Source organism: Rhinoderma darwinii, chromosome 8 (genome assembly GCF_050947455.1).
Source record: "Rhinoderma darwinii isolate aRhiDar2 chromosome 8, aRhiDar2.hap1, whole genome shotgun sequence".
In the NCBI taxonomy this organism is placed as follows: domain Eukaryota; kingdom Metazoa; phylum Chordata; class Amphibia; order Anura; family Rhinodermatidae; genus Rhinoderma; species Rhinoderma darwinii.
Genome location: NC_134694.1, coordinates 36,570,553 through 36,596,323, shown reverse-complemented (window position 1 = coordinate 36,596,323; position 25,771 = coordinate 36,570,553). Strand labels below are relative to the sequence as shown.

The 25,771-nt window shown below is 39.7% G+C and overlaps 1 protein-coding gene across 2 annotated transcripts; it reads right to left on the bottom strand.

The window, feature by feature from the left end:
• Positions 1-532: 532 nt before the first annotated feature.
• PLP1 (proteolipid protein 1) lies at positions 533-25,438 on the bottom strand. 2 transcript variants are annotated; one of them, XM_075835588.1, is made up of 7 exons: positions 25,270-25,438; positions 17,209-17,395; positions 15,225-15,489; positions 14,577-14,745; positions 12,166-12,239; positions 11,045-11,110; positions 533-1,196 (listed from the first exon to the last, which is right to left on the bottom strand). In XM_075835588.1, exons 1-7 carry the CDS (start codon positions 25,271-25,273, stop codon positions 1,044-1,046), a joined length of 918 nt encoding a protein of 305 aa, XP_075691703.1. In that variant the 5' UTR covers positions 25,274-25,438; the 3' UTR covers positions 533-1,043. The 2 variants fall into 2 exon arrangements, with proteins under 2 accessions (XP_075691703.1, XP_075691704.1); XM_075835589.1 differs by lacking the exon at positions 533-1,196 and adding an exon at positions 3,495-8,731 and having other exon boundaries at positions 25,270-25,435.
• Positions 25,439-25,771: the final 333 nt, after the last annotated feature.

The following is a 25,771-nucleotide window of genomic DNA, read 5'->3' as shown; positions in this document are numbered from 1 at the left end:
CCGTACACTTCATAAGGTCTGTGCTACAGCCCTGCTCCTGTTCACTTGAATAGGAGCAGTACTGCAGCTCGGCCACTGTAATGTGACTGGAGCCATCTGCTTCTGGCATGGATGTCCCGGAGGCAGCTGGAGCAGCTGATCGATCCGGGTGTCGGACCCGCACTGATCATATATACTGATGACCTATCCGGTGGATAGCTCATCAGTTGTCCGGTAGTGGACAACCCCTTTCAAGCTTCCATGTGCAAGCAGTAACAGCAGACCAGAAACTTTAAAAAGTTAAAGAATTTTAACACCAAGTATATTAGAAAGTTACATAACTTTTTTCATTGTAGAATGGTAGTGTTTTATTTATAAACAAAAACTGGAAAACCATTATATTCCTATACTGGAGACTGGTTTGTTCTTCTTCTTCTTTTTTTTTTTTTCTTTTTTTTTAAACTCTATCTACTTTACAGTTTTTCCAAAATATACATACATGGGTAAATAACCACAATCAGTAGGTATAATAATTGGTGCAACAACAATAGAATGAGTATGGGAGTATGTTTTTATTTTTCTCGATGACCTTTTCTTTAAATTGAAGCCATTACATCGATCTACCAGAACACAAGTATAAGGGTGTAAAGTCCTATTCAGTGTTCACTGTGTTCTTACATTAGAGGGACATCTTTTAGTTTGTAGGCTCCGGCATTGCTTCTACAGTCGGGTAAACTAAATTCCTTTATCAAAACTTATATAAAATAGGTTAAGGATCACAATAAATAGAATCATTCAGACAGTGGTGTACAACAATAATGATGCAGTCAAATTTGGATGTAGTAATTTCATTGGAAAAAAGATTTACAATGATAACTAAGAGTAATCAATAAAAGCATTATTCTAGAAAAAAACAAATTGTCATTAAAAAATTTTTTATTAATCAACAGCATTGACGTCAACGCTCAGAAAAATTGCTACATGACAAATAAAACATCCCTATTCAGTAAACTGTGAATAAAATGCATGCTTCCAACCTGGGACACCCCAATGAAACAGGCGTTTTACACCAGGTTTTCTGCGCTTCTTTGTGGGAGCTCCGGAAGAATCTCAGTGAGTTCTGAGCCCTCAGTCTGTGGAGTCTGCCGGCTTTTCCCAGTCTCTAGGGCTTGCTGGTGATATACCCTGTTGGCTGACAGACACATGAGGGCGTGTATCTGAAAGAAAAGGGAGACTAGTGTCTGCCTTTGGGTTCAAAATCTCCTAATAATAAAATTGCCCCTTAATTTATTAACTTACCCACGGAGATCCCAGAGGAAGAACATTTTGTTTTTATCTTCCTACCAACAATTGTGGAGAGATTCTCCATTTCATAACCCTCGCAAATTATTTTTAATGGCTGAGCTACATGTTCTAGACATAATTTTCTTTAAGTATGCCTCTTGTAAAAACAAGAGTTACCTCTTCCACCACCATTATCCAGAAAGGTTTTTAGGCATACTTGTTTATTCAGAGCAAAACTATACCCAGAACTGTCCATGTGACAGGCTTGGTCTTAGAAAAAGCACAGGATTATCTAAGTACTTTGGATGCCCACCAAAGACAGCAGTTTTTTTGTTACCTTTTGAAAGATGTATTTAGTGTATCATTAATTACAATCCTATAATATCAAAGCCTAGAAGTTCAGACCGAAACATACAATTGTTGAGCACGTGAGAGTCTAAGAGAAACATCTAATTTACTGAGATTATGTGTAATATTCGAATTATATTGACCCACTCTTAAGGGTCCATTTTATAGCCCTTTACAGGTCTTGTAAGGTACGAATTCTCCATGCTTATAGGGGGTCTTAAACAGGTTTTCTTATCTTGGACATTTATGGCATATCCACAGTATATGTCATAAAAGTCCGATAGATGCGGGTCCCACCTGTGGGAGCAGCACCTATCTCTAGAACGAGGCCCCCTAAATTCTGTTCTGGCTTACTCTGGTCCCGCTGCCTCCCGACCACATGCTGGTTAGGTGGTCGGGGAGTTACGGAAACAGGCGGGTGCTCGCTGATTCCGCAACTCCCATACAAGTGAATGGGAGTTGCTTAAACAGCGTAGCACAGCGAGCTATACTGTTTCTGGAACGCAGTAGTTAAGGAAACAGCGTAGCTCGCTGTGCTAAGTGGTTTCCGAAAACACCCTTTCACTTCTTTGGGAGTTATGTAAATCGCGTAGCTCAGTGAGCTCGGCTGTTAACGTAACTTCTGACCACCTAAACAGGATGTGGCCAGTAGGCAGCGGGAGCCGAGTAAGCTGGAATACGGTTTAGGGGGCACCGTTCTAGGGATAGGTGCGGATCCCATCTATCAGACTTTTATGGCATATCCTGTGGATATGCCCATAATGGTTCAAGAGGGGAAAACCCCTTTAGGGGCATTCCTCCCTATTTAAAGTACTGATGAGTAGCAACAGCTCCAAAACAGGGTTACCTACAGATTGGTCTCTCTCTGGTTTGTCTATTAACCTGAGTCCTATATCAAGGCTCTATAAATGGTCAGACATTGACTTACAGGGTAGTCACCTAAAGGTGGCAATAGAGAGAGTTTTCTTCTGCAGGAGAGCTATTTTGCTTGCATAGCCCTTTACGGTCCTTACGGATCCATAAACAAACCTATAGTCACTACTCGTCCTCACCCATGAGTCATCATATTCTCCCCTATTAGCAATGTTTCTAGTAGACCATAACTCTGGATGCCACCATTTTTTTTTTTTTTGCACGGATAAAATCAGAGACCTACAGTATAAGTCCATAAATGTCTATGAACGCTGTATTACACATGTGTACAACACAGATACGTAATACAGCCATGTGCATGGCCTACATGAAAAAAGGCTCTAAGGCCTAATGCACATGGTAGAGCCCTCTATCTATGGGTGCCCTATTATGGCTCCTTAAAACTTGGAGGTTGTGCTGAGCTATAATATTGCCTTGTACATGAGACCTTAGGAACATTTGTATTTTAATAATTTTTTTTTTCTGTGATGGTGAATTTAGTATTTTATTTTGAATTCACAAACCTTTATCAAATTAATTCAGACCTCCCAGGCAGATCAAAGATGTAAAGTTTTGGTTATGAAAGAAGAAATTTATCACAATTTTTATGTTTTAAATTACATTACTAATCCGTTAATCTGATTTTAGCTGAAATATGTTTATTGTATTATATATGTCATTATTGTTTAATTTTAATAAAAACATATAATTCTATAATTGTATTTAATATCCCATTTCAGCCATAGAAGGTAACTTGCAGCAGACAGCAGAATGCTTAGGTGCAGCATAATTTTTAAGGACCGGTGTCTTATGTAGAATTTTGCTGACTGCGTATATGATTGCATACATTTTGCATAGGTTATATATTGAATGCCCACTATTGATCATTTCATCTCATTGAAGTTATACACTTGCAGATCTATACATGTAGTGGTGACACGTCAAAAAAAACTCACCCGGACAGACACGTCTGAAATTTGATAAAGAAACATTTAATTGCTTATAAGCTTTTACATTCCATAATTAGTGATTCACAGCAATACCAAAAGAAGATGAAAAATCATACTATAAAATAAAAAGAACACCCTTTGTCTGCTGGATCAAAACCACTTGATTTTTGTGGGGTTGTGTATTTATGTATGCTACACTATATAGAGAAACACAGGTTCAGGAAGGGCAGTGTTTAGGAGCCAAATCGAAGATGTTTTCTTGTTATTCTCTTAACTGCTGTTACATTTCATAAATAGTTGACAAGGTTCTTAGCTACCTGTGTATACTTCAACCAAAATGGTAGCAGAGTTTGAAGATGGACTCATTGGTTTGCACTGACACAATCTGTACATACTGACGTTACCATCAGTTTCATGGTCTTTAAGGCCTTATTCAGACCAACTTGGAATACGTCTGTATAACGGCCATTAAAACAACGGCCGTCGCACGGACGAATGTATTTCAATGGGGCCGTTCACACGGCCGTTTCAACAACCGACCATGTGAAGGGTCCGTTGAAAAACAGAACATGTGCTATTTTCTTCCGTTTCCACCAGTCCCTCCATAGACTCAAGTCTATGGGGATACGTGAAAACAAGACCCGCATGGGGCAACTCGGAGGTGAAAAACTGCTGTTTTTCACGTCTGAGTTTCCCCACGCTCGTCTGAATAAGGCCTTAGCCTGTATTTAATAATCCCTATACAGTGCATATACTCTATAGATTCTGCAATTGTCTTCTGTGACTAAAGGACCCTTACGCTCCTATATATTAGAACAACGTTAGTGGAACCGGATAGATGTGAGGAGATTCAGGGCTCATCTGTACACAGATTCCTGGCCCCAAATATTTTACCCCCCCATACTAGATATCTAGACTGCACTAAAAGTACTATGTATATGTCTGCCCTATGTCTCTCGTATCTTCCTTCTACAATTTATACAGAAACGGGAAGTATAATCTGTAATTAGGATTACCACATAATTATTTTTACAAACTAGCTGTCAAGTTGGGGGGGGGGGAGAAGTTTTGCTCACTTTTTTATACTTTAGAAATGATATATGTAAAATTCTCACAAGTTCCTATGTAGATCATCTACCATAAATGAGCGTTCTTATTTTAGTGGAAAACAAACGGATAACATAAATTTAATGAATTTATAATTATTTCTTGGAATATTTGCTTGAAATGTTACCTGAAATGGGTTTTAATTGAAGCCATGAAATCAACTTTATTAATGAATGAAGGGAAATGGCAGATAAGACGATCAAAGTGATGTCCATTGCTCGGAGCTAGAAATGTGCAAGTTGTCACCTGTGAAACGGCGTTCTAGCCAGCGTGAGAGATCTTTCAGTGTAGCTCTTCACTGGACAGCTAGGTCTTCTAAATTACAGGGACAGGCTCTTCTCTACTTTTTTTATTTTACATTTATATACCATGAGAGTTTATTATTAACCAAATGTATTATGGCATTTTTCCTATTTAGTGCTTCTTCATCTTATTTATTGCATTCACTTGGGCTTTGTTCACTTTAGCATCATGGCTTCCATTCCTTAACAGAGCAACGACAGCTTTGACAGATCTTTTTTGAAACGAATACTGATGGATCCCATTGACTTATAATAGGTTCATCAGGTTTCCATTAAGTCTAAAAAAAAAAATCAGCAAGAATAGCACTTGACTACGCTATTTATTTTTGCCTTTTATTAAAATAAAAATAAAAAAATATGCCAGATTAAATGAAAACCAGCACTGATGTGAACAGAGCCTTACATTAAGTAATATTTACGGATGTATTCTAAGCTGTGCTACAAAAGTACAGATTTAGCTTTATTGCATACCATTTACTCTATATTCCTATGGTAGCAGGCTGGTTGTACGATCCTGACTAATAGTAAGTTTGCTGTGCATAGGAAAGTGTTTAACAATAGTCAACCAAATTTTAGGTTCTGAAAATGTTACATATATGTTTCTATATATTATTATTATGTGCTGAAGAAATTAGGCAACGTTCATCAATGATAGCCTTATCTCATACAAAGTAATGCTGGCCACGCACGGAGGTCTGATGAAACAAATTGATCACGGTAAAATTTGGCCATATACTCCCACATTAGTGCATTGCCAAGTCTGAAGAAGTTTATCAGTAAGGCCATTATTACTGCATGGACCAGGTCATAAATTCTCTTCTTAATTTTCTATTAATCTTATCCAGCACCTAATGTGTTCCCATCAGATATAGACTTGGTCTATTATCATATAATCCATAGTTTTGTGTCGTTTTTGGTAAGTCATAAAGAAATAAGCCTGGAGAGCCACACTAGGCGGCTCCCGTAGATTGATAAAATGCAGATATAGAATGCAATATTAATCTTACCATTGTAAATCACTTTTTCCATTCACAATTCCATACACTACAGCATTCCCCTACCTGAGATGGACTGCTTGTCCTGAGCTGCCAGGTTCATGGATGGAATACCAGAACTATGTGGTACAAGGTTATTTCTCTGAGCTGGTATAACTTGTGCTGTAGGCATTTTATTACAACGCCTCATGCACACGACCGAGTCCCGTCAGTGATCTGAGGAATAATAGAACATGTCCGATCTTTCCTCGGATCGGAGACTCGGATCATTTTTCATGGACCTGATTCATCCTCTAAAGTGAATAGGTCCGTGAAGACTATCGGATGCCGTCAAAAACGGCCCGAGTGGCACAACGGTCGTGTGCATGAGGCGCTAGTCCTATGATATATCTAATAAATTGGTGTTTTTAAGACCTTTGGTAACGTAAATGAAATACTTATACCAGGGCAGAGAAATAACTCATTACTATCTCCTACCTTTGGTAATCCAGTAGCTATTAGACCAAGCGTATACTACAGACATGCACATGTGTTATAAACCGTGCAGAACCTGAGGGGGTAGGGCATGACAAAATGGCAGCCTGTGTTATGTCACCAACAATGGCGCAGAGTGGTTAGTGGTTGATATATATGTAGAGATATATATGTATATAATATCGGGCCTGGTATATAATAATAAAAGTGTTGCTGTCATTTGGTTTTATATATATATTGTAATAGTGTAAAGCAATATATTATTAGTATGTGCTATTGCAACATAGACTATAGTTTCCTCTAGACTAGTCAAATTTGTTGCATATGGAATATAAATAATGATTTTAGTTTTTCAGTTTTCACTTGTGCAGTTATTTTACTATAGTGGGGAAGGGGGAAAAAAATAAATACAGGCGCTCCTCTAAGGTAAGCACGTATGGATGGGATTTATAACAAGGAAATGTGATTGTGGACACAGATCATAAGTGAACAGAAAGGGGTGATCACTGTACTCACCCTCTGTGTTTGTGCAGAATGGTCGGCACAATTCGATTCTTAAACATGGGGGGGCCGATAGGCTCCGTGCGGCAGCAGTATGCAGGCCCCCTGGAGTGGACCACGGTAGCTGCTTTGGCACCAGAACACTCAGTGAAGGTAAACTCCAATGGATTCCAAATAGAAAAAAATAATCACTCCTTCATGTGGCACTCCTTTGTGGCTTGTGCCAGAAAGGTAATTTACTCAACCACCCGGTTACTGAGTAATTACCTTTCTGCCGCAAGCAACACAGAAGCACCACATGGAGGAGTGATTTTTTTTCTATTTGGAATCCATTGAAGTTATTTTACTTTTATATTCCTACTATCTGGTTTAGGATAACGATATACTGTGCAGTAGCACCATAAAAGGGGTTATCTAGGATCTTGTTTCGTTTGGCATCAAGGCAGGGAATGGTGTAAAATAATAATCTGACAAATACTCACGCCTGAAGTGCCGCCCGCTCCAGCGCAGAGGCCCTGTTCTCCACGGCTCCGGTGCCGGAAGCTCTGGCATCGGTCACGTCCCATTCATCAGCTCCGTACTGCTGCAGCCAATCAATGGCCTCAGTGGTGATGCTGCCATGAACGGCACATGACCTTTGACGCCAATGATTGGCTGCAGCATCTTGTGACCATTATACGGCTTGTGACCGCTGCAGGGGCTTTCTGAACCGGAGCCAGGGAGAACGGATCCTCCACGCTGGAGCGAGGAGCACTTCAGGGTGAGTATCTGCCAGTTTATTATTTTACACTATCCTTTACCCTGCTGCCTATTTTTTTTTTTTTAAGTATTGGCAACACAGTACAATTTCTATGGATAAACAGACCATTTTAAACCATATTGACTGCAAATTTCTTTATCAATCAGCACCTAGTTCAATTTTTGACCTATATCTGATGAGAATACACAGAGTAAGATATGACTGTCTACCTTAAGTGCAGTCTCTGAGATGTGGGTAAATGCATTAATTTTATATTTATGGCCGATAATACAGAGATCCTTTGTGTTGGCAATCACGCCATGACACCAGCCCTCAAAATGTATGACCAACCTTACTGAAAGGTTTAGGCCCCATTCACATCGCGTTTGTGCTATCTGCCGGGCCTATAAAAGTTTTTTTCATTGAAAATGTATATAAACGTGTACCATTTTCAGTTTACGTCTGTTGTTTTTTTTATTTTTATAACGTGTACGTTTAGCATATACTCATACGTCGGTATATGTTTCAGTTTTTTACCTAATAAAAGTATACTTTAAAGTGAACAGAGAAAAAAAACGGATCGATTTACTGTATATAAATGGATACAAACGTATAGCATTACGTTTGCATACATCGTCCATTGAGATCAATGCTAAAAAAAAGTTACGTCGCGTATACTTTTTTTGAAGTACAGAATAGTGTAGCAGACTACACTTTTCCGTACTTTCAAAAAAACTGTATCCCAACTTCAACCATGATCAACAGAGCAAACGAATGCTATTTTGGTGTACATTTAACCCATTACAGTTATGTATACGCCGAGCTATACGTTTCAATACTCTTTTACGGTTTAAAAACGTATACGCCCGGCGGATAGCACAAACGTGATGTGAATGGGGCCTTATCTGCAAGATAAAAACGAAAAATTGGATACAAAGGGCAGACCAGCTATAGAAGCTACCAGATACGTTATTAAAACTCCAACATTAAAATAAAGAGAATAAAAAAATATGTTATGAACATAATGTTGAAGGTATTTTTTTTACTCAGTCCTCAGCTTGGAGTCTAAAACTTTCGATCGCTTCGGCCAGTAACTCGAAGCACAGCATAGTTGAAAGATGCACCTATCATATATGTGAGCTGTAAAGGAACATACAGAAGAAAGAACACGCATTGTATAAACATGAACATTAAATAAATCATTGTTTATACGATAATTTGGTTTACAATACAGATTCCCGGTTTACAAGAGGGACCCCAAGAGCAACCTGAATTTATTATCGATCCCTTTACTGCCCTGGACCACTACAGTATGTAAAATGAACCCCTTAATTTATCTAGACTACATGGTATATAAAATTAACCCCTTCACTACCCTAGACCACCAAGGTATGTAAAATTAACCGCTTAAGTGCCTTAGACTCCCAGGGATATTACAACAGTCCCTTTCACTACAATAGACCGCCATGGGTTTTGAAATTCTGCTCAAAAACTAAAAGTTGTGGGCTGGGGGCCTACTTTTGCTTCTTGCCCATGGCCTCTTTTTTTTTTTTATATATATATAAACTGTCCCTGTTCACTTGAAAAGCATTTGAGTATGTCCGGCCATAAAGTACATCTGATTAAGCTATTATGTTTAACATTGCATGAAATCTTTATTTTTAAAGCTTTTGTGGAGATTCACAAAATTTGAATGGCATCTTTGAGCTATATACTGCAGTCTGAAGCGAGAATGGTTGAATTGAGCTCTGGTGCAACCTGTCTGGTCTTCCTAAAACAATAAAATGTAAACACCCCATCAAAGAAACCAGATGGGAGAAATCTATCGAACTGCTGAAAAGGAGAAGTTGAGTAGCTGCACATGGCAACCAATCAGATACCACCTCTCAGTTTTCAGAGACGCTTTGAAAAATAAAAGCAACCTGATTGGAGCCATGAGCAACTACCCCACTTTTCCTTTCCACCAGTTCTGATATATCTTCCCCACTGTAGTTGAGCGCTAGCAGTCTGTGCTACATGTAAAGCATGACCTTCACGGTTTAGCGCTGTGAGCATATGCAAGTCATAGAGAGGGGCCCAACCAGCCAATGATGATTCCCATTTGTCTTACTTGGCACCAGCAGAAGCCGTACCCATATATACCTGGGGAATATAAATACTTCTAAATCTACTAAAAAAAATTTTTTATCGTGAGTAAAATTTAAAAAGGTAACATCTGAGAGTACAATGTTAAGCTCTGCTCACATATGTGTCAAGGCATCCGTTCACAATGGAAGCCATATCGCAGTGCAGGTTCCATCGTATGGCATTTTTACAGCAAGTGTAACGCTACAAGAAGCGCTATTTATGGTTACATAGTGACCGTTACTTGAATAAAGAAACCTGTCCTTCAAATTCAACCTTTCTCAGAGCAATAATAAATCCTTCATTGCTAAATTATTCATAACTCTCAATATCATTAGATAAGCATCTAGCTTTTTTCTTCTTTTTTTTTAATGCGGTCTTTGTATCTGCCATAACTACCTCTTGGGATAGACTACTCTAACTGTAAAGAACCCTTTCCTATATTGATGTCTAAAACGCCTTTCCTCCACATGCAATGAATGTCCCCTTTGTAGAGTTCCTGACCCCAACATACATTTATGCAGATTAATAAGATCACCTCTAAGACATATTTTTTTTCCAAGCTGAACAAGTCATATTTTCAGCTTCTCATTGTATGAAAGACCTCCCATCCCATTTATTAATCTAGTTGCCCGCCTTTGAAACATCTCCAGCTCTTCTAAATCCATTTTTCAATGTTGAAAAAGTAATGCCATATTAGAGATGTGGTCTAAAGGATTTATAGAGGGGCAATATTACATTTGGATCACACATTATTAAATTTCTCTTTTTAAATACCCAAACATCTTATTTGCTTTTGCAGCTGCTGCTTGACATTGAGTACTACTGCTTAGTTTACATGTGACAAGAATACCCAGGTCCTTCACTTGTTCTGTTATCCCCAGTTTTATTCCATTTAATGCGTATGCACTAATACTATTTCTGCAGACTAGGTGCTTTACCTTACATTTATCAATATATTATTTGACACCTTGATGTACAGGCTGCTAGCTTATCAAGGTCTTTCTGCAATATTTTACCATCATTCTTGCCATCTAATGTAATGGAATTGCTGCCGAATTCTCCAACGCACGTGTGAACAGAGCTTAAATCGACCAGCAGAGGAACTGTGCTTTTAAGATTTATTTTTTTACACAAACCGTATGTTCTTTACTTCCCTGTGATTCTAAAACAGTATTGATAGGATGCTATTTGTTTGTTAACCATTGAGTAGCTGGAAAATGAAGATCTATTTCTTAAGCCCCTTACATCTACAGGATGAGTCAAGGAAATATTTATTACTTTCATATTAATGTTTGTCAAGGGATTTATATGAGAGCTTTTACTTACCAGAGCCACAAGAGTTGCACCTGCACCCACAAAGGCGGCAATGAAAAGGTGGAATGTCATCTGAAACTGTAAAACAAGAGTGAGTTGAGTTAGGTCATGTGCAGGAAAGCCATTATATTCCAATTCAAACATCATAAGAAAGGGTTCTTTACAGTTAGAGTAGTGCAACTTCGGAATGCCCTTCCCTAAGAGGTAGTAATGGCAGATGTAATAAAATCACCAAGCACAATGCCAAACGTCAGATGAAGTGGTGTAAAGCATGTCGCCACTGGACTCTGGAGCAGTTGAAACGTTCTGTGGATTAATGAATCCAGCTTCTCTATCTGGCGGTCTAATGGGAAAGTCTGGGTTTGGTGAATGCCAGGGGAATGTTACCTGCCTGACTGGATTGCACCAACTGTAAAATTTGGTAGAGGAGGGATAATGTTATGTTTTGTTTTTTTTCAGGGGTTTTCCTTAGTACCAGCGAAGGGAAATCTTATTTCTTCAGAATACCTGACCATTGTATGCTTCCAACTTTGTGGGAACTGTTAGTGAAGGCTCTTTTCTGTTTCAGTATGACAGTGCCCCAGTGTACAAAGCAAGGTCCATGAAGGCAGGGTTCGGTGAGTATTGTGTGGAAGAACTTGACTGGCCGCACAGAGCCCTGACCTCAACCCCATTAAGCACATTGGGGATGAACCAGAAGGAAGAGTGCGAGGCAGGCCTTCTCGTCCAACATCAGTGTCTGACCTCACAAATGCTCTTATGGATGAATGGGCAAAAATTCCCATAGACACTACAAAATCTTGTAGAAAGCCGTCCCAGAAGAGTGGAAGCTGTTTTAGCTGCAAAGGGGGGACCCTCTCCATAATAATGCCTATAGATTTAGAATGTGGTGCCATAAAAGCTGTAGGTGTAATGTATAGGTGTCCCAATACTTTTGTTCATATAGTGAATATGCAGTTTGTAACTCCTCTATTAACATAGAATGTAATTTCACCCTCCTATCACTTTAAAATCTATTCTCACTTAGATTAGGTTATGCATTTTCTACATGTGTCATGAAGACGTCAAAGGTTTTACGGAATATACATGTAGATGAAGAGGATAAAGAATATTTTAATGACTCAGAAACTAACCTCACTAGTTTTACAAATTGCAAGTAAACTGGTTCCACACACTTTCCCAGGGAATGAATTCCATGGCAGGATTCCTAAGAGAAGGGAAGGAAATTAGAAAATCAATATAGTTGTAAAGAGAAGTGTCCCCTGTCTCCCTACTCTGCGAAGGGGGGGGGGGGGTGGAGATGTAATTGGGGGAAGTATACTGTGATGCATCCCCACTAATTGTATCACCCGCCACGCTCATGAGTCAGCCGGTGACGTCATACCATCGCACCGACCCATGTGAACGGGTGCAAGCGGCGCTATTGTGCCTGGCTCGGGAGTGAGCGCACCATCTAGGCTTAAATAGCCCAGCGCCTGTGTGCTAGCTCTCTCTGTTCCTGCTCCCACCACCAACGAAGACTCCTGCTCTCCCCACCAACGAAGACTCCGGCTCCCTCATCGCTCCACCAACGAGTCTAAGTATCCTCTCCCCCTCTTCTCCACGTGCAGCAGCAGCTGCACTGAACTCCTGTCTCTCTTCCTCACCTGGACAATGAGCATTATCTCCCTACCTCTCCCCTATAAAACGAGCTGGTTTAATCCTTTGCCTCCCTTACAATAGCCTGCAACTTCCCCTGGTAACCCTTTACCTCGCATAGCCTCACATCCCCTGGTAACCCTTTTTCGTCCCATAGCCTGCACATTGGTTTAACCCTTTCCTGCACTACCTACACATCCCCTGGTAACCATTTACCTCCCCTGTACATCAACCTGCTTATTCCCCTTGGTTAACCCTTTACTAGATGTGACAGATTACAGGTGAATCCTGCGTTTCTCTGAGACTGAACCCGTCAGGTCAGCGGGCCTGACGGATTCAGGTCTTGGCAAACGATACAGCTACTCCACAGAGCAGCTGTATCTCAAAAAGTAAAACAAGTTTTTATTAAAAGCTAATTATAAAGTTTCACCAAACACACTGATAAACCTGTTTTATTTAAAAAACAAAAAAACCCCTTTCAAAGTTTTACATTACCTTTAAAGATGGAAAATTGTGTAAATAAAATCCAAGGAAAGAAAATATAAAAAATGACTCCACTGTATCAATAAAACCGTCCAATTTATTTTGTAAATAGTAGTGCTGTGTTCACACTGAGTTTTTTGCAGGAGGAAAATTCCTCCTGCAAAAACTGCTCCAGTAGGTTTTTGCACAGTGGTTTGACAAAAACACTCGTCGAGGTTTTTTTTTCCTCTTTCTGACTCATTGAAATGTGGTTTTGGAGGCAGAAACCGCCTCAAGATGGGACATGTTGCTTCTTTTTACCACGACGAGTTTTTTTTTACTCGTGGTAAAAAAAACTCGTCTGCCTCCCATTGAAATGGGAGGCATTTTCGGCCGGTTTTTGAGGAGTTTTTTGGCGCGGTTTCTGCCCCAAAAAGCTTGTCAAAAAACTCTGTGTGAACAAGGTAAGGCTTGAACTCTACTGCTTGTTCATTCTAAGGTTGTCCTATCCAAAATATCACTAGAGTATTATAATTGCTGTATACAGTTTAATTGCCAATGTATTGTAGGGGACAAGTGGTGTGCTGAAAAGAGAGTGGGCCCGACATTATAATGCCAAATTATGACTCTAGGTCCAATTCCTCACACACTTGTTTTCGAGTAATGCAGTTTCTCTATAGAGAGGGGAGTCCTGAACAGTTTCTCCCATTCCATTCTACAATACATGGGTCCAACCAGGCCTCAGCACTCTCTCATTAAGGGCGTTATAGCAGCCTCATTGGCTGTATCTAAGGTACGTATGCTTTCAGGGACAAGTCAGTTCTTTTGCGAAGGTCCAAACTGATATGCCATGTCTAAATAAGGACAATGCCTTATGATTCTTGACATACATCAAGAGCTATTGAGTAGACTTAAAGAGAACCTGTAACCTCTCCTGACATGTCTGTTTTAGTAAATAATTGTATTCCCCATGTAATAACAAATCTAGAGCATTTTTTCTTAAACCCCTACGTTGTGCCATTGCTCTATTATTCCTCCTAGAAGTTCATGAATAAATTGACATCTGGGTGTTACCAGTTAGGTGTGTGTCCCTACACAGACTGACAATGTCCAATCATTGCTTACAAAGTGAGACTTTAGGCACACACCCATTAGACAAGAGGAATGGTAACACCCATTTGTTAATCTATTCATACATTTCTAGGAAGAATAACAGAGGAATGGCACAACGCAGAGTTCTACGAAAATCTGTTCCAGAATTATTATTTCACAGGGAATACAAGTATTTACTAAAACAGACATGTCTGGAGAGGTGACAGGTCCTCTTTAACTTAAGAAGCAACACACGTTGTATTCATGTTTAACTGTCAAAGAAGAATGATGTCATCATGATCGCCATGATAATGAAATCAAGGCTTACAGCTTTGTAGCCTTTCACGCTTACCGTACATGCGGGCATCAGCACACAGATTACTGATGCCAGCTGAGGTCTTTGCAGGAACAGCAATAGACTGGCAGGTAACCCAAGTGTTGAAATAAATGTAGACGGGAACAGCCGAGCAGGCAAAGATTAAAATCCACAAGATGGTGACAGCGTATGTAACACCAACAAACTAAATGAAAAATATCAACACAGGTCCATGTTACAACACAACAGACAATAGTATAACAAGTAGAGAGCATGGCATAGGCTGCACGATACTGTAAGGGTATGTTCACATGCTGAGTCAAAAACATCTGAAAATACGGAGCGGTTTTCAAGGGAAAATAGCTCCTAATTTTCAGACGTTTTTTAAGCCACTCGTGTTTTTCACGCAGTCTATGAAATAGTCAATAGTTTTCAAAACGGCCGTGTAAAACAAACGGAACAGAATGCCGTTTTTCCCATTAAAATCAATGGGCAGATGTTTGGAGGCGTTATGCTTCCGAATTTTCCGGCGTTTACACCCCCGAAAAACGGCCGAAAATAGGGTATGTTCACACGGCCTAACACTTATTGAGTAATCTGGCACATGGTAAATGTTAAAGATTTAACACACCCTGTAAGATGAGAAATATATGTATACGTTTTCTAATATTATACTATAATTACCTTGTCAGGGTGTCCCAGCCACCTCCCTAAGCAACGGCAAAGCAATTCCAAGCTGTGGACTGGATGCCGTGATCGGGGACCTCTACTTTTGGGTGGTCCACCTGTGACTGTAGCGATAAGACCCCCCTTTATAGAGTGTGGCTTAAATTCTCCCAGGATGTGTTTGATTGCAGTAGTGGTATAAAATCCCTCAGCCAGGAGTAGAATTCCAAACAAGAAAAAGAAGATGGCAATTCCATAAATCGCATACTGGAAGGCATTGACCCTGTACAGAGAAGAAGCTATAAGTTACCACTGAGCTATCCGTAAACTGGACATGAACTGTATTCAGGACAAATGTATTTTATGTCTTCATTAATTTTACTGATACAGATAGGTATCATTACGGTTTGGAGTATGTACTGTATACAGTGGGGTGAGCAAGCTCCCAGTTTATTCGCCAGCCTAGACACTAAGGCACACCACTTTAGTTGCACGTTCTTTCATACGCGAGACTATACTCAATGTATCTCAGTCCTCCTCCTTTTTCGGGCAGCACAGAAGCACCTGCTTACTCTGTATGATAAGAATCCTACATCAACAGGTTAGTGACATACGGCGCAGCCTTCAGAAAAAAAAATAACAGTTTGTGTTCAGTTATACATTGCAGAGTAGGTCATCCCAGTTATTAGTCCAAGAGGATGAAAAAGCAACTACTCTGGGTACCATTTGGTGCCACTTATCTGGGTTTTAAATTCCCTTCCCAGCACAGAAGTAGGGGGAAAAGATTATGATTTGCCACTTTACTGCATCAGTGGGCTAAATCGGAACCCTACTCAGGACAAAGAAAAAGGATTAATTCCCATGTTCAGCATTTGTCATAAATGTCTAATAGGTATGAGCCCCACATCTTGCTCTGCACCAGACCCCCATTATCCCAGTCGTTAAGTGGCCCAGAAATGGGACACGCACCTATAAGGCATTTATGGAATATCTTGTGGATATATCACATATGTTCTGCTCTAAATGCTTTGGCTTGTGAATCATAGATGGACACACGAGTGTCGCATCACCCTTATTTTCAAACCTTTAAGATGTTTCTACAGGAAAAAAAATTTAAATTGTAACTTAAATTATATAGCGAAAACTATTAGGCTGAATGCACACGTTGCGTAATTTGATGCGGAAAATACGCATCAAAACCGCAGGTATACGCACAGAATACCGCAGCTTAAACCGCATCGAATGGTGCGGTTTTTTATGCGTTTTTAGGTGCATTTTTACATTTAGATGCGGAAATAAGTGCATTTTTATGCTGCATATTTTGGTGCGTTTTTCTTTAAAACGAGACAGATACAATTGGCAAACGGAAACGCAAGATAAATTGACATGCTGCGGATTCAATTTACGTGCAGAAAAAATCTGCTCCGTGTAGATGACATTTTTTGAAATCTCACTTACTTTGCTGGTACTGTGTTATGCTGTGCATTTGCGGCACGCATATCTGCGTGGCAAAACCACACGTAATACGCATCGTGTGCATTGACCCTTATAGTGCGGGACTTTGTAAAACAATTGTTTTTCCATACAAGTTGATTCTGGATCAAATGAGTAGCATGCACCAGTCATAGTCCAGGCTGCAGGCTGCTTTTACTGACAGTAGGAGGCAGAGCGGGCTGTTCTACCTCCTAGGTTCCCATTTTCAGTATGGCATCTAGCACTGTGGGATCACATTGCATTGTACAGCACTATCTCCCATGCTAATGAAATATAAGTATGCTTGTAGGAGTTTAATGGATAAAAGTACAGGGTTAGTGACACCATGGATGGATACTATCAGAGAACTCATAAACCTGACCCTGAAGACACAAATGGAAAGCAGGAATAGAAAAACTATTCATATTGTTACCAGTATCCAAAATCATCTTTCAAAGACAGATGGTTACAAGACAGTGAATGTTTTAAAACTAAATAAATAATCTGTTGTAATCATTGAGATACTCACACGTGAATTAGATATTCATATTCCTGGTAGTTTTTGGAGAAGTAGGTTTCAATCAGTTTCTCAGTTCCACTTAGCGCTTCATGACCACATCCACAAAACAGGGCAACCCCGGCAAAACAAAGGACAGTGGCAATGACTGAAGCAACTGGGACTCCAACCATACAACGAATGCAACCATCGTGCCAGCCTGCAAACAAGAAGGAAATTTAAGTGAGAAGAAATACATTTAAAAAAAACCGCAATTTAATATTTTACATTCTACCTGTGACCATGTAGACTTGATTCGTACAAATTGTGTTAAAAAAAGCAGAATGTTGTAACACGTCATATTACCCAGATATTCTCCCCTACACTCATTGCTTCTAAAGGAGAATGTGGTGCCTACAGGTCATTAATACAGACCCGTAAGGTCTCCATGTGCCGCCGTACAGGGTCAGTGTATGTGGCTTTGCCATGTGCATGAGTCCTAATGGAATGTCAAAAAACAATACAACACATTAGATCAGAAAAATTTACCGCTAGCAGAGGTATATTGGATACATTTAAAACAGTTACCCAACCACCCAACCAATAAGCTCCATATCATATACACTGGTCCCTCAAGTTACAACATTAATTGGTTCTGGGGCAACGATTGTAAGTTGAAAATATTGTACCTTGAGATTATAACTCTATGGAAAACTAGTATTTGGTTCCAAAGCCCCAAAAATGTTAACCACAGATAAGAAAACATTATTAAGCAGATAACTAATACAGATAAAGCAAGTTCTCACATATAAAAGTCAGAAATACTGTAGCTGCTGGAGGCTGTAAACCAGAAATATAACATGGAGACGCCCTCACCTGGTGTCAAAAGAAGCAACTCAATCTGGCCAGGACATGTAGTACTGTGCTGTAGAGAGGCGCTTCTAGACAGCCAATCAGAGCCTGCACTGCATTACAGCAGGTGTTTAACCAGTAAAATGTGCATGCTGATTGGCTGGATTTTCCAGCCAATCACACGCGCCCGAGATCTAGACCTTTTCTGGCATTGTACGTTGAATGTGGTATCAAGATACAATGGCCCAGGAAAGACCATTGTATGTTGAAAATATTGTAACCTGAGGCCATTGTAACTTGAGGGACCACTGTATATGTATAATGTCCCCTATGGTTCAGCGCATGATGATGTCAGTGCATCACGTCTACCTGCGCCAAGCCGCTCACAGCAAGCATCACATAGTGAATGGTGGAGCAGGGAGCTAATGGCTCCCTGCTCCACCATTGTACTCAACTGTATCTGCGTCCTAAGGTTACAGACACATTTGAAACCGGGACATCGCCCAGTATCCAGGACTGTACCGCTGGATCTGGGACGATTGGGAGGCATGAATGTGGTCTTGATGTGGATGAAATGGGCCTATTTTGGGAAAAGAGGCTTTCTTGTGCTTTATAACTTGTGAAGAAAAACATGTATCTAGCTTCATTACTTAGTGGCTACTGTAAAATTTGGTGAAGGAGGGATAATGGTCTGGGGCCAAGCCATGAGTCTGGGCTTGGCCCCTTTGTTCCAGTGAAAGGTAATTTTAGAACTACAGCATACAAAGACATTTTGGACAATTGTATGCTTCCAACTTTGTGGCTATATAGCCCCCCCCTGTAGACAGCGCTATACAGTCCCCCCTGTAGATAGTGCCACCCTTCCCCCCTGTAGATAGCGCCCCCTCTTCCCTTGTAGACAGTGCCATACAGCCCCCCCTTTTAGATAGTGCCCCACATCAACCTTGTAGATAGTGCAACACTCCCCCCGCCCCCCTTGTAGATATCACGTCGGCATGCCCAGGGATCCTGTCCCTGTGCTTGATAGGCCGCAGGCTGAACGTTGCCGGTAGCCTAGTAAATTATAGTAAATGTAGCTTAGTAAATACCTCCCTGCTCTGCCATAGTGTTCAATAGTATCTGCGTCCATGTGGCATCGCTGTAGCAGCCATAGCGGCTACTAGCGGTGCCACCTTGGCCCCTCATGCCGCAGGCCCCGTAGCAGCCGCTATGGCTGCTGCAGCGGTAGTTACGCCACTGCGAAATAGTGTAGGTCTCTTTATGGCCACTCTGCTCAATACCCATTCAAATTTAGCAGAAAGCCTGTTTTAGGCAGGTCAAAACTGTGGCATTTAGTTGACTTGGCTGGTATACTTTCTGTATCAATTCCTCATTAAAATTAGTTTGTATAATTTGCGTGTTCTTTTGACATCTTTCTTGCTAGGAGACCGATTCACCATGTGGGCCTTCCAGATACATTCATACTAAAATCATAAGCTGTTGGAACGATAATATACTTGCAAGGTCGCTTTCGACATTTCTCTTCATAGGGAATAATTGAAGCTGTATCACCATCATCCCACCAGCCCAGCCACTGTAAAGCACATTTGTCTAATAATTATTTTATACTGAGACTTGTAAACAAAGAAGTTGCTTCACACACATAAAAAGGAGTATTTCCTGTCTGTAAAACTGTTGAATTTTCTTGGGTGGCTGATTTTTCTATATTACTTTTATTATTTAACAGGCTTTGAAACATATTTTGATGCTGATTTTTTTTTTTGTTTTTTACCTAGCAGGATTTTGTTTTCTCTGGATGTGTTGGTATTTTTCAATCTTACCAGAGGCTTCTTTGGAAGTAGGCACATGGGACAAGAGCCACCCGTGTTGGGTATGGGTTGAGATGCGATTGAAATATTTTGTAATAATAATGAGGGTACATACTATTATGGCAGTAGACTCACTTTGATAGGGGGGAAATAGCGGGTAGCCATCAGGCAGTAGCAGTGCTGGGGCCAGGCATGGTAGCATACAGGGATTTCTATGTACTACTTTGTAGGGAGGGGAGGATTAAACTGAAAGTCAATGGAAAACGGCTCCAATTACGTCTCAAGAAGTGACAGCCACTTCTGTGACGCGGGCGTCTTTTTTACGTGCCGTCTTTTGACAGCGGCGCGTAAAAAATATGACCGTTGGCACAGTACATCGTAAAGCCCATTCAAATGAATGGGCAGATGTGTGCCGACGCTTTGGAGCCGTATTTTCGGACGTAATTCGAGGCTAAAACGCCCGAATTACGTCCGTAAATAGGGTGTGTGAACCCAGCCTGATAGCTTAAATGCAACACAAATGCTGCAAAATAATTAAAATGGTGCATTTACAATGTGTGCCTAGGCTAAATGACAAATTTTACCACACCTCAACCTGAAAACTGTTAGGCTGGGTTCACACGACCTATTTTCAGGCGTAAACGAGGTACTATGCCTCGATTTACGTCTGAAAATAAGGCTCCAATACGTCGGCAAACACCTGCCCATTCATTTGAATGGGTTTGCCGACGTACTGTGCAGACGACCTGTAATTTACGCGTCGTCATTTGACAGCTGTGGGTATGTGCACACGATAGCAGGCATTTACGTCTGAAAAGACAGACTGTTTTCAGGAGAAAACAGCTGCCTCGTTTCAGCCATAATTCCTCCTCCTCGCATTTTGCGAGGCTTCTCTGACAGCCGTAAATTTTGAGCTGTGCTTCATTGAGTTCAATGAAGTACGGCTCAAATTACGTCTGAAAGAAGTGTCCTGTACTTCTTCTGACGAGGCTGTATTTTTACGCATCGTCGTTTGATAGCTGTCAAACGACGACGCGTAAATGACAGGTTGTCTGCACAGTACGTCGGCAAACCCATTCAAATGAATGGGCAGCTGTTTGCCGACGTATTGTAGCCCTATTTTCAGACGTAAAACGAGGCATAATACGCCTCGTTTACGTCTGAAAATAGGTCGTGTGTACCCAGCCTGTCAAACGACGACGCGTAAATTGACTGCCTCGGCAAAGAAGTGCAGGGCACTTCTTTGCAACGTAATTTGAGCTGTTCTTCATTGAAATCAATGAAGAGCAGCTCAAGATTTACGAGCGTCACAGACGCCTCGCATAATGCGAGGAGGAGCTTTTACGTCTGAAACGAGGCAGCTGTTTTCTCCTGAAAACAGTCTGTCTTTTCAGATGTAAAAGATAGTTCACGTGTGCACATACCCTAAGACGAGGGGAAAAAAATCCAGATGCCAGAAACATGGCAGATGCTTGAAAAATATCTACACCTAAAAAATGAACCATAATGTCATGTGAAAATATCTGCTGTGGATATAGTCTTAAATCAGTGCCGTTTTTTCTGCAAAACCTCATTCACATGCATTGTGCTGTACTTTTGATGCTGTTGTGGTTAGAGCTAGAAAAAAGGTTTGACTGAAAATGTGTGCACCTTTACATCATTCTGCTGTATACTTTTGAAGTGAATCTTACCTTTTATCCTCCTGTCACTTTTGGATCCAAAATTCTGTACTGATTCATTTCTAATATCTTTATAGTGGTCGGAGCTTCGTTTTTCTTATACAGAAAGACATAAATGTAAAAGATACCAAGGTTGCCGCCTGCAGTCGCCACTAGGGGGAGCTTAGTAGCTCCCCTGCTCCCTCTAGTGGTGGCTGCAGAAAGGCAGCACCTTATTATTTTTCTATGCTGGTGATTTGGAGTTCTGTATCAGAAAAACAGAGCATTGACCAATATTAAGATATTTTAAGACATTAATATACAGATTGATGTTTGATTGGTTCTACTGACCAATATTCTATTTACAACATGATAATGTGCAATCCTGTACCATTACACATATACAGTAAATCATACACAGGTACGCACTGCAAGCCTTGGCTTACTAGAGCACTGGTGCACAACCATTTCTTGTACGAGGGCCACAATAAAACTTTAAAGGATTACTCTGGGTAAAATTGTCACACTGCGTTATGCCTAAAGCAAGGCTTCAGATGGTGCTGCATGACACAGTGATTTATAGAGAACCAAAGAGAGAATACCAGTCATGCACCGCTACCGTTTAGTTTAAGCAACTTTTTCATTGTTTTTTGTGGAAAAAAAAAATTAACTTTTTGAGATACAGCTTCTATGTATCCTGGATACTCCGGGACTGGCAACTTTGGTGACAACGGTCCTGCGTGTCTCTGACATGCATGAAACGTGCTGGATCCACCTGTTAGCGATCACATCTAAGTACATAACTTAGAGCCCCAAAAGTTCCATTAATAGTTATTACCATAGTTTACTGGGGCCTCTGACTTTGCTTCTTTTACAATAATGACTGACACGTCCTTCCCTCCTCTACTCTATTGGTTCTTCTGTAGGAAGATGTGAATTTTCTACCGATATTGTGTGTTGTGGGTTTGTTTTTTTGAGCAAAAACATTTTTAAGAAAAGGTTTGCAGGTTACAATTCTCACTGGAATATACACATCCAAATATAATTGATATTAGCTGGATCATGTGTGTCAAAGACACGAAGGACCCACTTTCAGCCGAGCCGTTATTTCATCTGAACTGACGGAATCGGCTGAGAGAGAACGATACAGCTTCTATGTGTACAGGATAGATTGAAGCTGTATCGTAAAATGTCTCTCTTTTTTTTTTTTTTTATAAAACTCTTTGAAAGTAGCTTAAATACACATAAAACATTGATTTTTTTTTTTTTTTAATTCCTTCCAAATGTATACATAGCCTTCTCTATTATTACCGTAGATCTTCACCTCACCAAAGTTGCCTACCCCTTGACTATAGAGTTAAGGAAAGAGCTCCTGCTATGCCCAATATCCTACCAATATACTCCCCAAGATTAAAAATGTATAGCAGCATTTAACTCTATATAGCCTTGTATGTATTGATCAATAATAAAAGGATGGATATTAGGAACACAATATACAGATGTAAAGTGGCATCTACCACAGTACCAGTAATCTATAGCTTTCTATTGTTCACACAACTATAAATAAAGAAGACATTTAACAATGGGCCATAGTCACTCTTTGGATTTTTATCTCGAGTATCTTCATTAATGGTGCCAAGAAAGCTGATGTATTTGAATTATTTAACAAGACTGTGATCTTTTTGTTTTGTCTCACAACATACACTATTAATATACAGAAAATATATTCATAACCTGTATACAATACACAACACTCCCACAAGCAATCACAAGAATAGACAATTAGCCTCTGTATTACAAACAAGTGACTATGGTGAGGGGGGCCTGGCATGCCCTGGCACTGGCTACCTCCCCATTACTCCTACACATATACTGGAACACAAAGAATATTGTGTAATTGTATTGATAAACATGCCACATTGTATATAAAAGCCAAGCATGTTAGGAGTTGTGTCACTGTGTATCTGCATACTGTTAATTCATGACATCATCGGCACATTGTTGGGTGAAGAGGGACAACAAATCTATACATCATGCAATTGCCATAAAACAGATAACTGAAAACGAATGATATTGAATAATATTAACTATTGTGATCTTCTGGTTTGGATACAGTGGGGGACGAATTAAATTCTCTGCAGCTTTGTTGTCACCAGAATACATATATTCTCTATACTAGACCTCTGACTGTGACAACACATAGGAGAATGACATCTGTATTCTCCTGAGAGGGAAGCAGCAGTGAGTTTGGTTTCCCTGACACACATAATCTTTACCTATTGGAAAATTATGAAGAATAATTTCAGATAATCTATCATAATGCAAAAGCATTATAATTAAAGTGGCTCCAAACTTGAGCTTCGCTTTAATATTGTGGCAGTCAATGCTCAGGAACACACAAAATACATTTCTAGTCAAGCCCTCTTATAGAAGTTCTGAATGTCATTTATGTTAATAACATACAGTAGACACTTTAAGTGCTTGTCACATTTTGAGCAACTCTTTCCTTATGTCCTATTCTGGAATTACACCTTATGAGCCAGAGTAGAGACCCGCTAACAAGCATTGTGTGAACTCAGTCCATCCATGCATAACATGGACATTAAATGGCCACATATAATACTACACTTTCCTTGTAGTAGCCGCAGCAGGGGAAATGAACACATGCTGGCAACTTCTTATCAGCAGCTCTCATATTAAAGGGGGTGTCTATTTTGAGACAATTCCTTTAAGCATGCAATATGCTGTATCTGTCTACACATATGTTAAGTAATTGGGAATGTGGATTTTCAGTTAAGGAATGACAGTTTTAGATTTTAGTGTTAGAGCTGTTTTGATTTTGTAAACCTTGTGAGGTTTGTAATGTGGTAATCAATGGATGGACTATAATGTTTTCAGAAGATTTGCTAGATAGGGTTCAAATGTAGTATTGTAGTAGAATAGTGTAAAACTAGAAGCAAAAGCAATAATAATATTATAATAATAATAATAATAATAATAATAATAATAATAACAAAACTTTGAGACAGATTAATGTTTAGCTTCTTTGAGAACATAAGATGAAATCTTATCTAGAAATATGTTCTACATATAGACCGGATACGTAAAACTATATTCACACAAATTTCTGCGTCTTAAAATCATTTCCATTTACACGAATGTGATTATTTCTGCAGCATGTGTATGGACTTCTAGAAGCCCCTTCAGATGAATGTGACAGTTGTAGAAATTCTTCAACAAATCTGCGTGAGTGAATATATTTTAACTGTCAATGTTTATCCAGACAATGTGCTTCCTGTCAACATATTATGCCATAAAAAGTTTCACTTCCTTGCTATTTAATTATAGTATAATAATAATGTTCTGTGAAACCTGTAGGGACCAGAAATATATTGCCATTTCTGCTAGTATACAGTCAAATTAAACATTTGTTTATGAAACCTATTATTTGACTTACATTATTTGACATAATATTATAACATATAAAGAAACATTCAACATAACAAATCAATCACAAGTTCACTAATCATCCCATTGATCTGTTCTAGGTATTGAGGCATATGCTAATATAGTCATTCTTATAATTATTCTGTGTGTGTGTGTATATATATATATATATATATATATATATATATGTGTGTGTATATATATATATATGTGTGTGTGTGTGTGTGTGTGTGTGTATATATATCTGTGTGTGTGTGTGTGTGTGTATATATATATATTAGATATTTAATAAGAGATTTCGATAGATAGTTGGCCAGCTTCTGACTTACCCATGGTATTCAGTACTGTGGAGGAGCCTTTTCAGACAGTCAGTTACCTTTTCCTCTCTGTTACTGTGACCCGAGTCTGTGTCCACACAGTGTCATTTGAATTGTTTGTATATGTTTGGCAAGCCCCTTAACACATTCCTTTCTCCAATGGTCAGGGTACTGGTCATTGGCATAATGTAATAGGGTGGCAACCTTCTCCCAAATCAGCAAAATATTGGTTAAAATATACTCAAGGCGGGTGTTAGCACCCCGATGCCAGCTCCCCCCACGTCACTCTCTTGTGAATAATATAAAGGTTTATTGTTACTGAAAGGAGAGGAGTATAATGTAAGAATTATGTAAACTTTTAACCCTAGAATATAGTGTAAGCCATTTGGTTGATAACAAAGAACCTGCTACAAGACATAGTAACTTTCTCATCAGATGTGTGTCCATCTCATTTATTATCTATGTGCCTTATTGGTAAGCAGGCAACAAACCAACCCAAAGGAAAGTGTTAATA

Excerpts from the sequence above, each read along its gene's own strand:
- PLP1 (XM_075835588.1), bottom strand. Across the intron at positions 15,490-17,208 it reads TATGAATATCTAATTCACGT|GGTCAATGCCTTCCAGTATG; the intron begins GTGAGTATCTCA and ends TTCTCTGTACAG. Across the intron at positions 14,746-15,224 it reads GGCTGGGACACCCTGACAAG|TTTGTTGGTGTTACATACGC; the intron begins GTAATTATAGTA and ends TTTTTCATTTAG.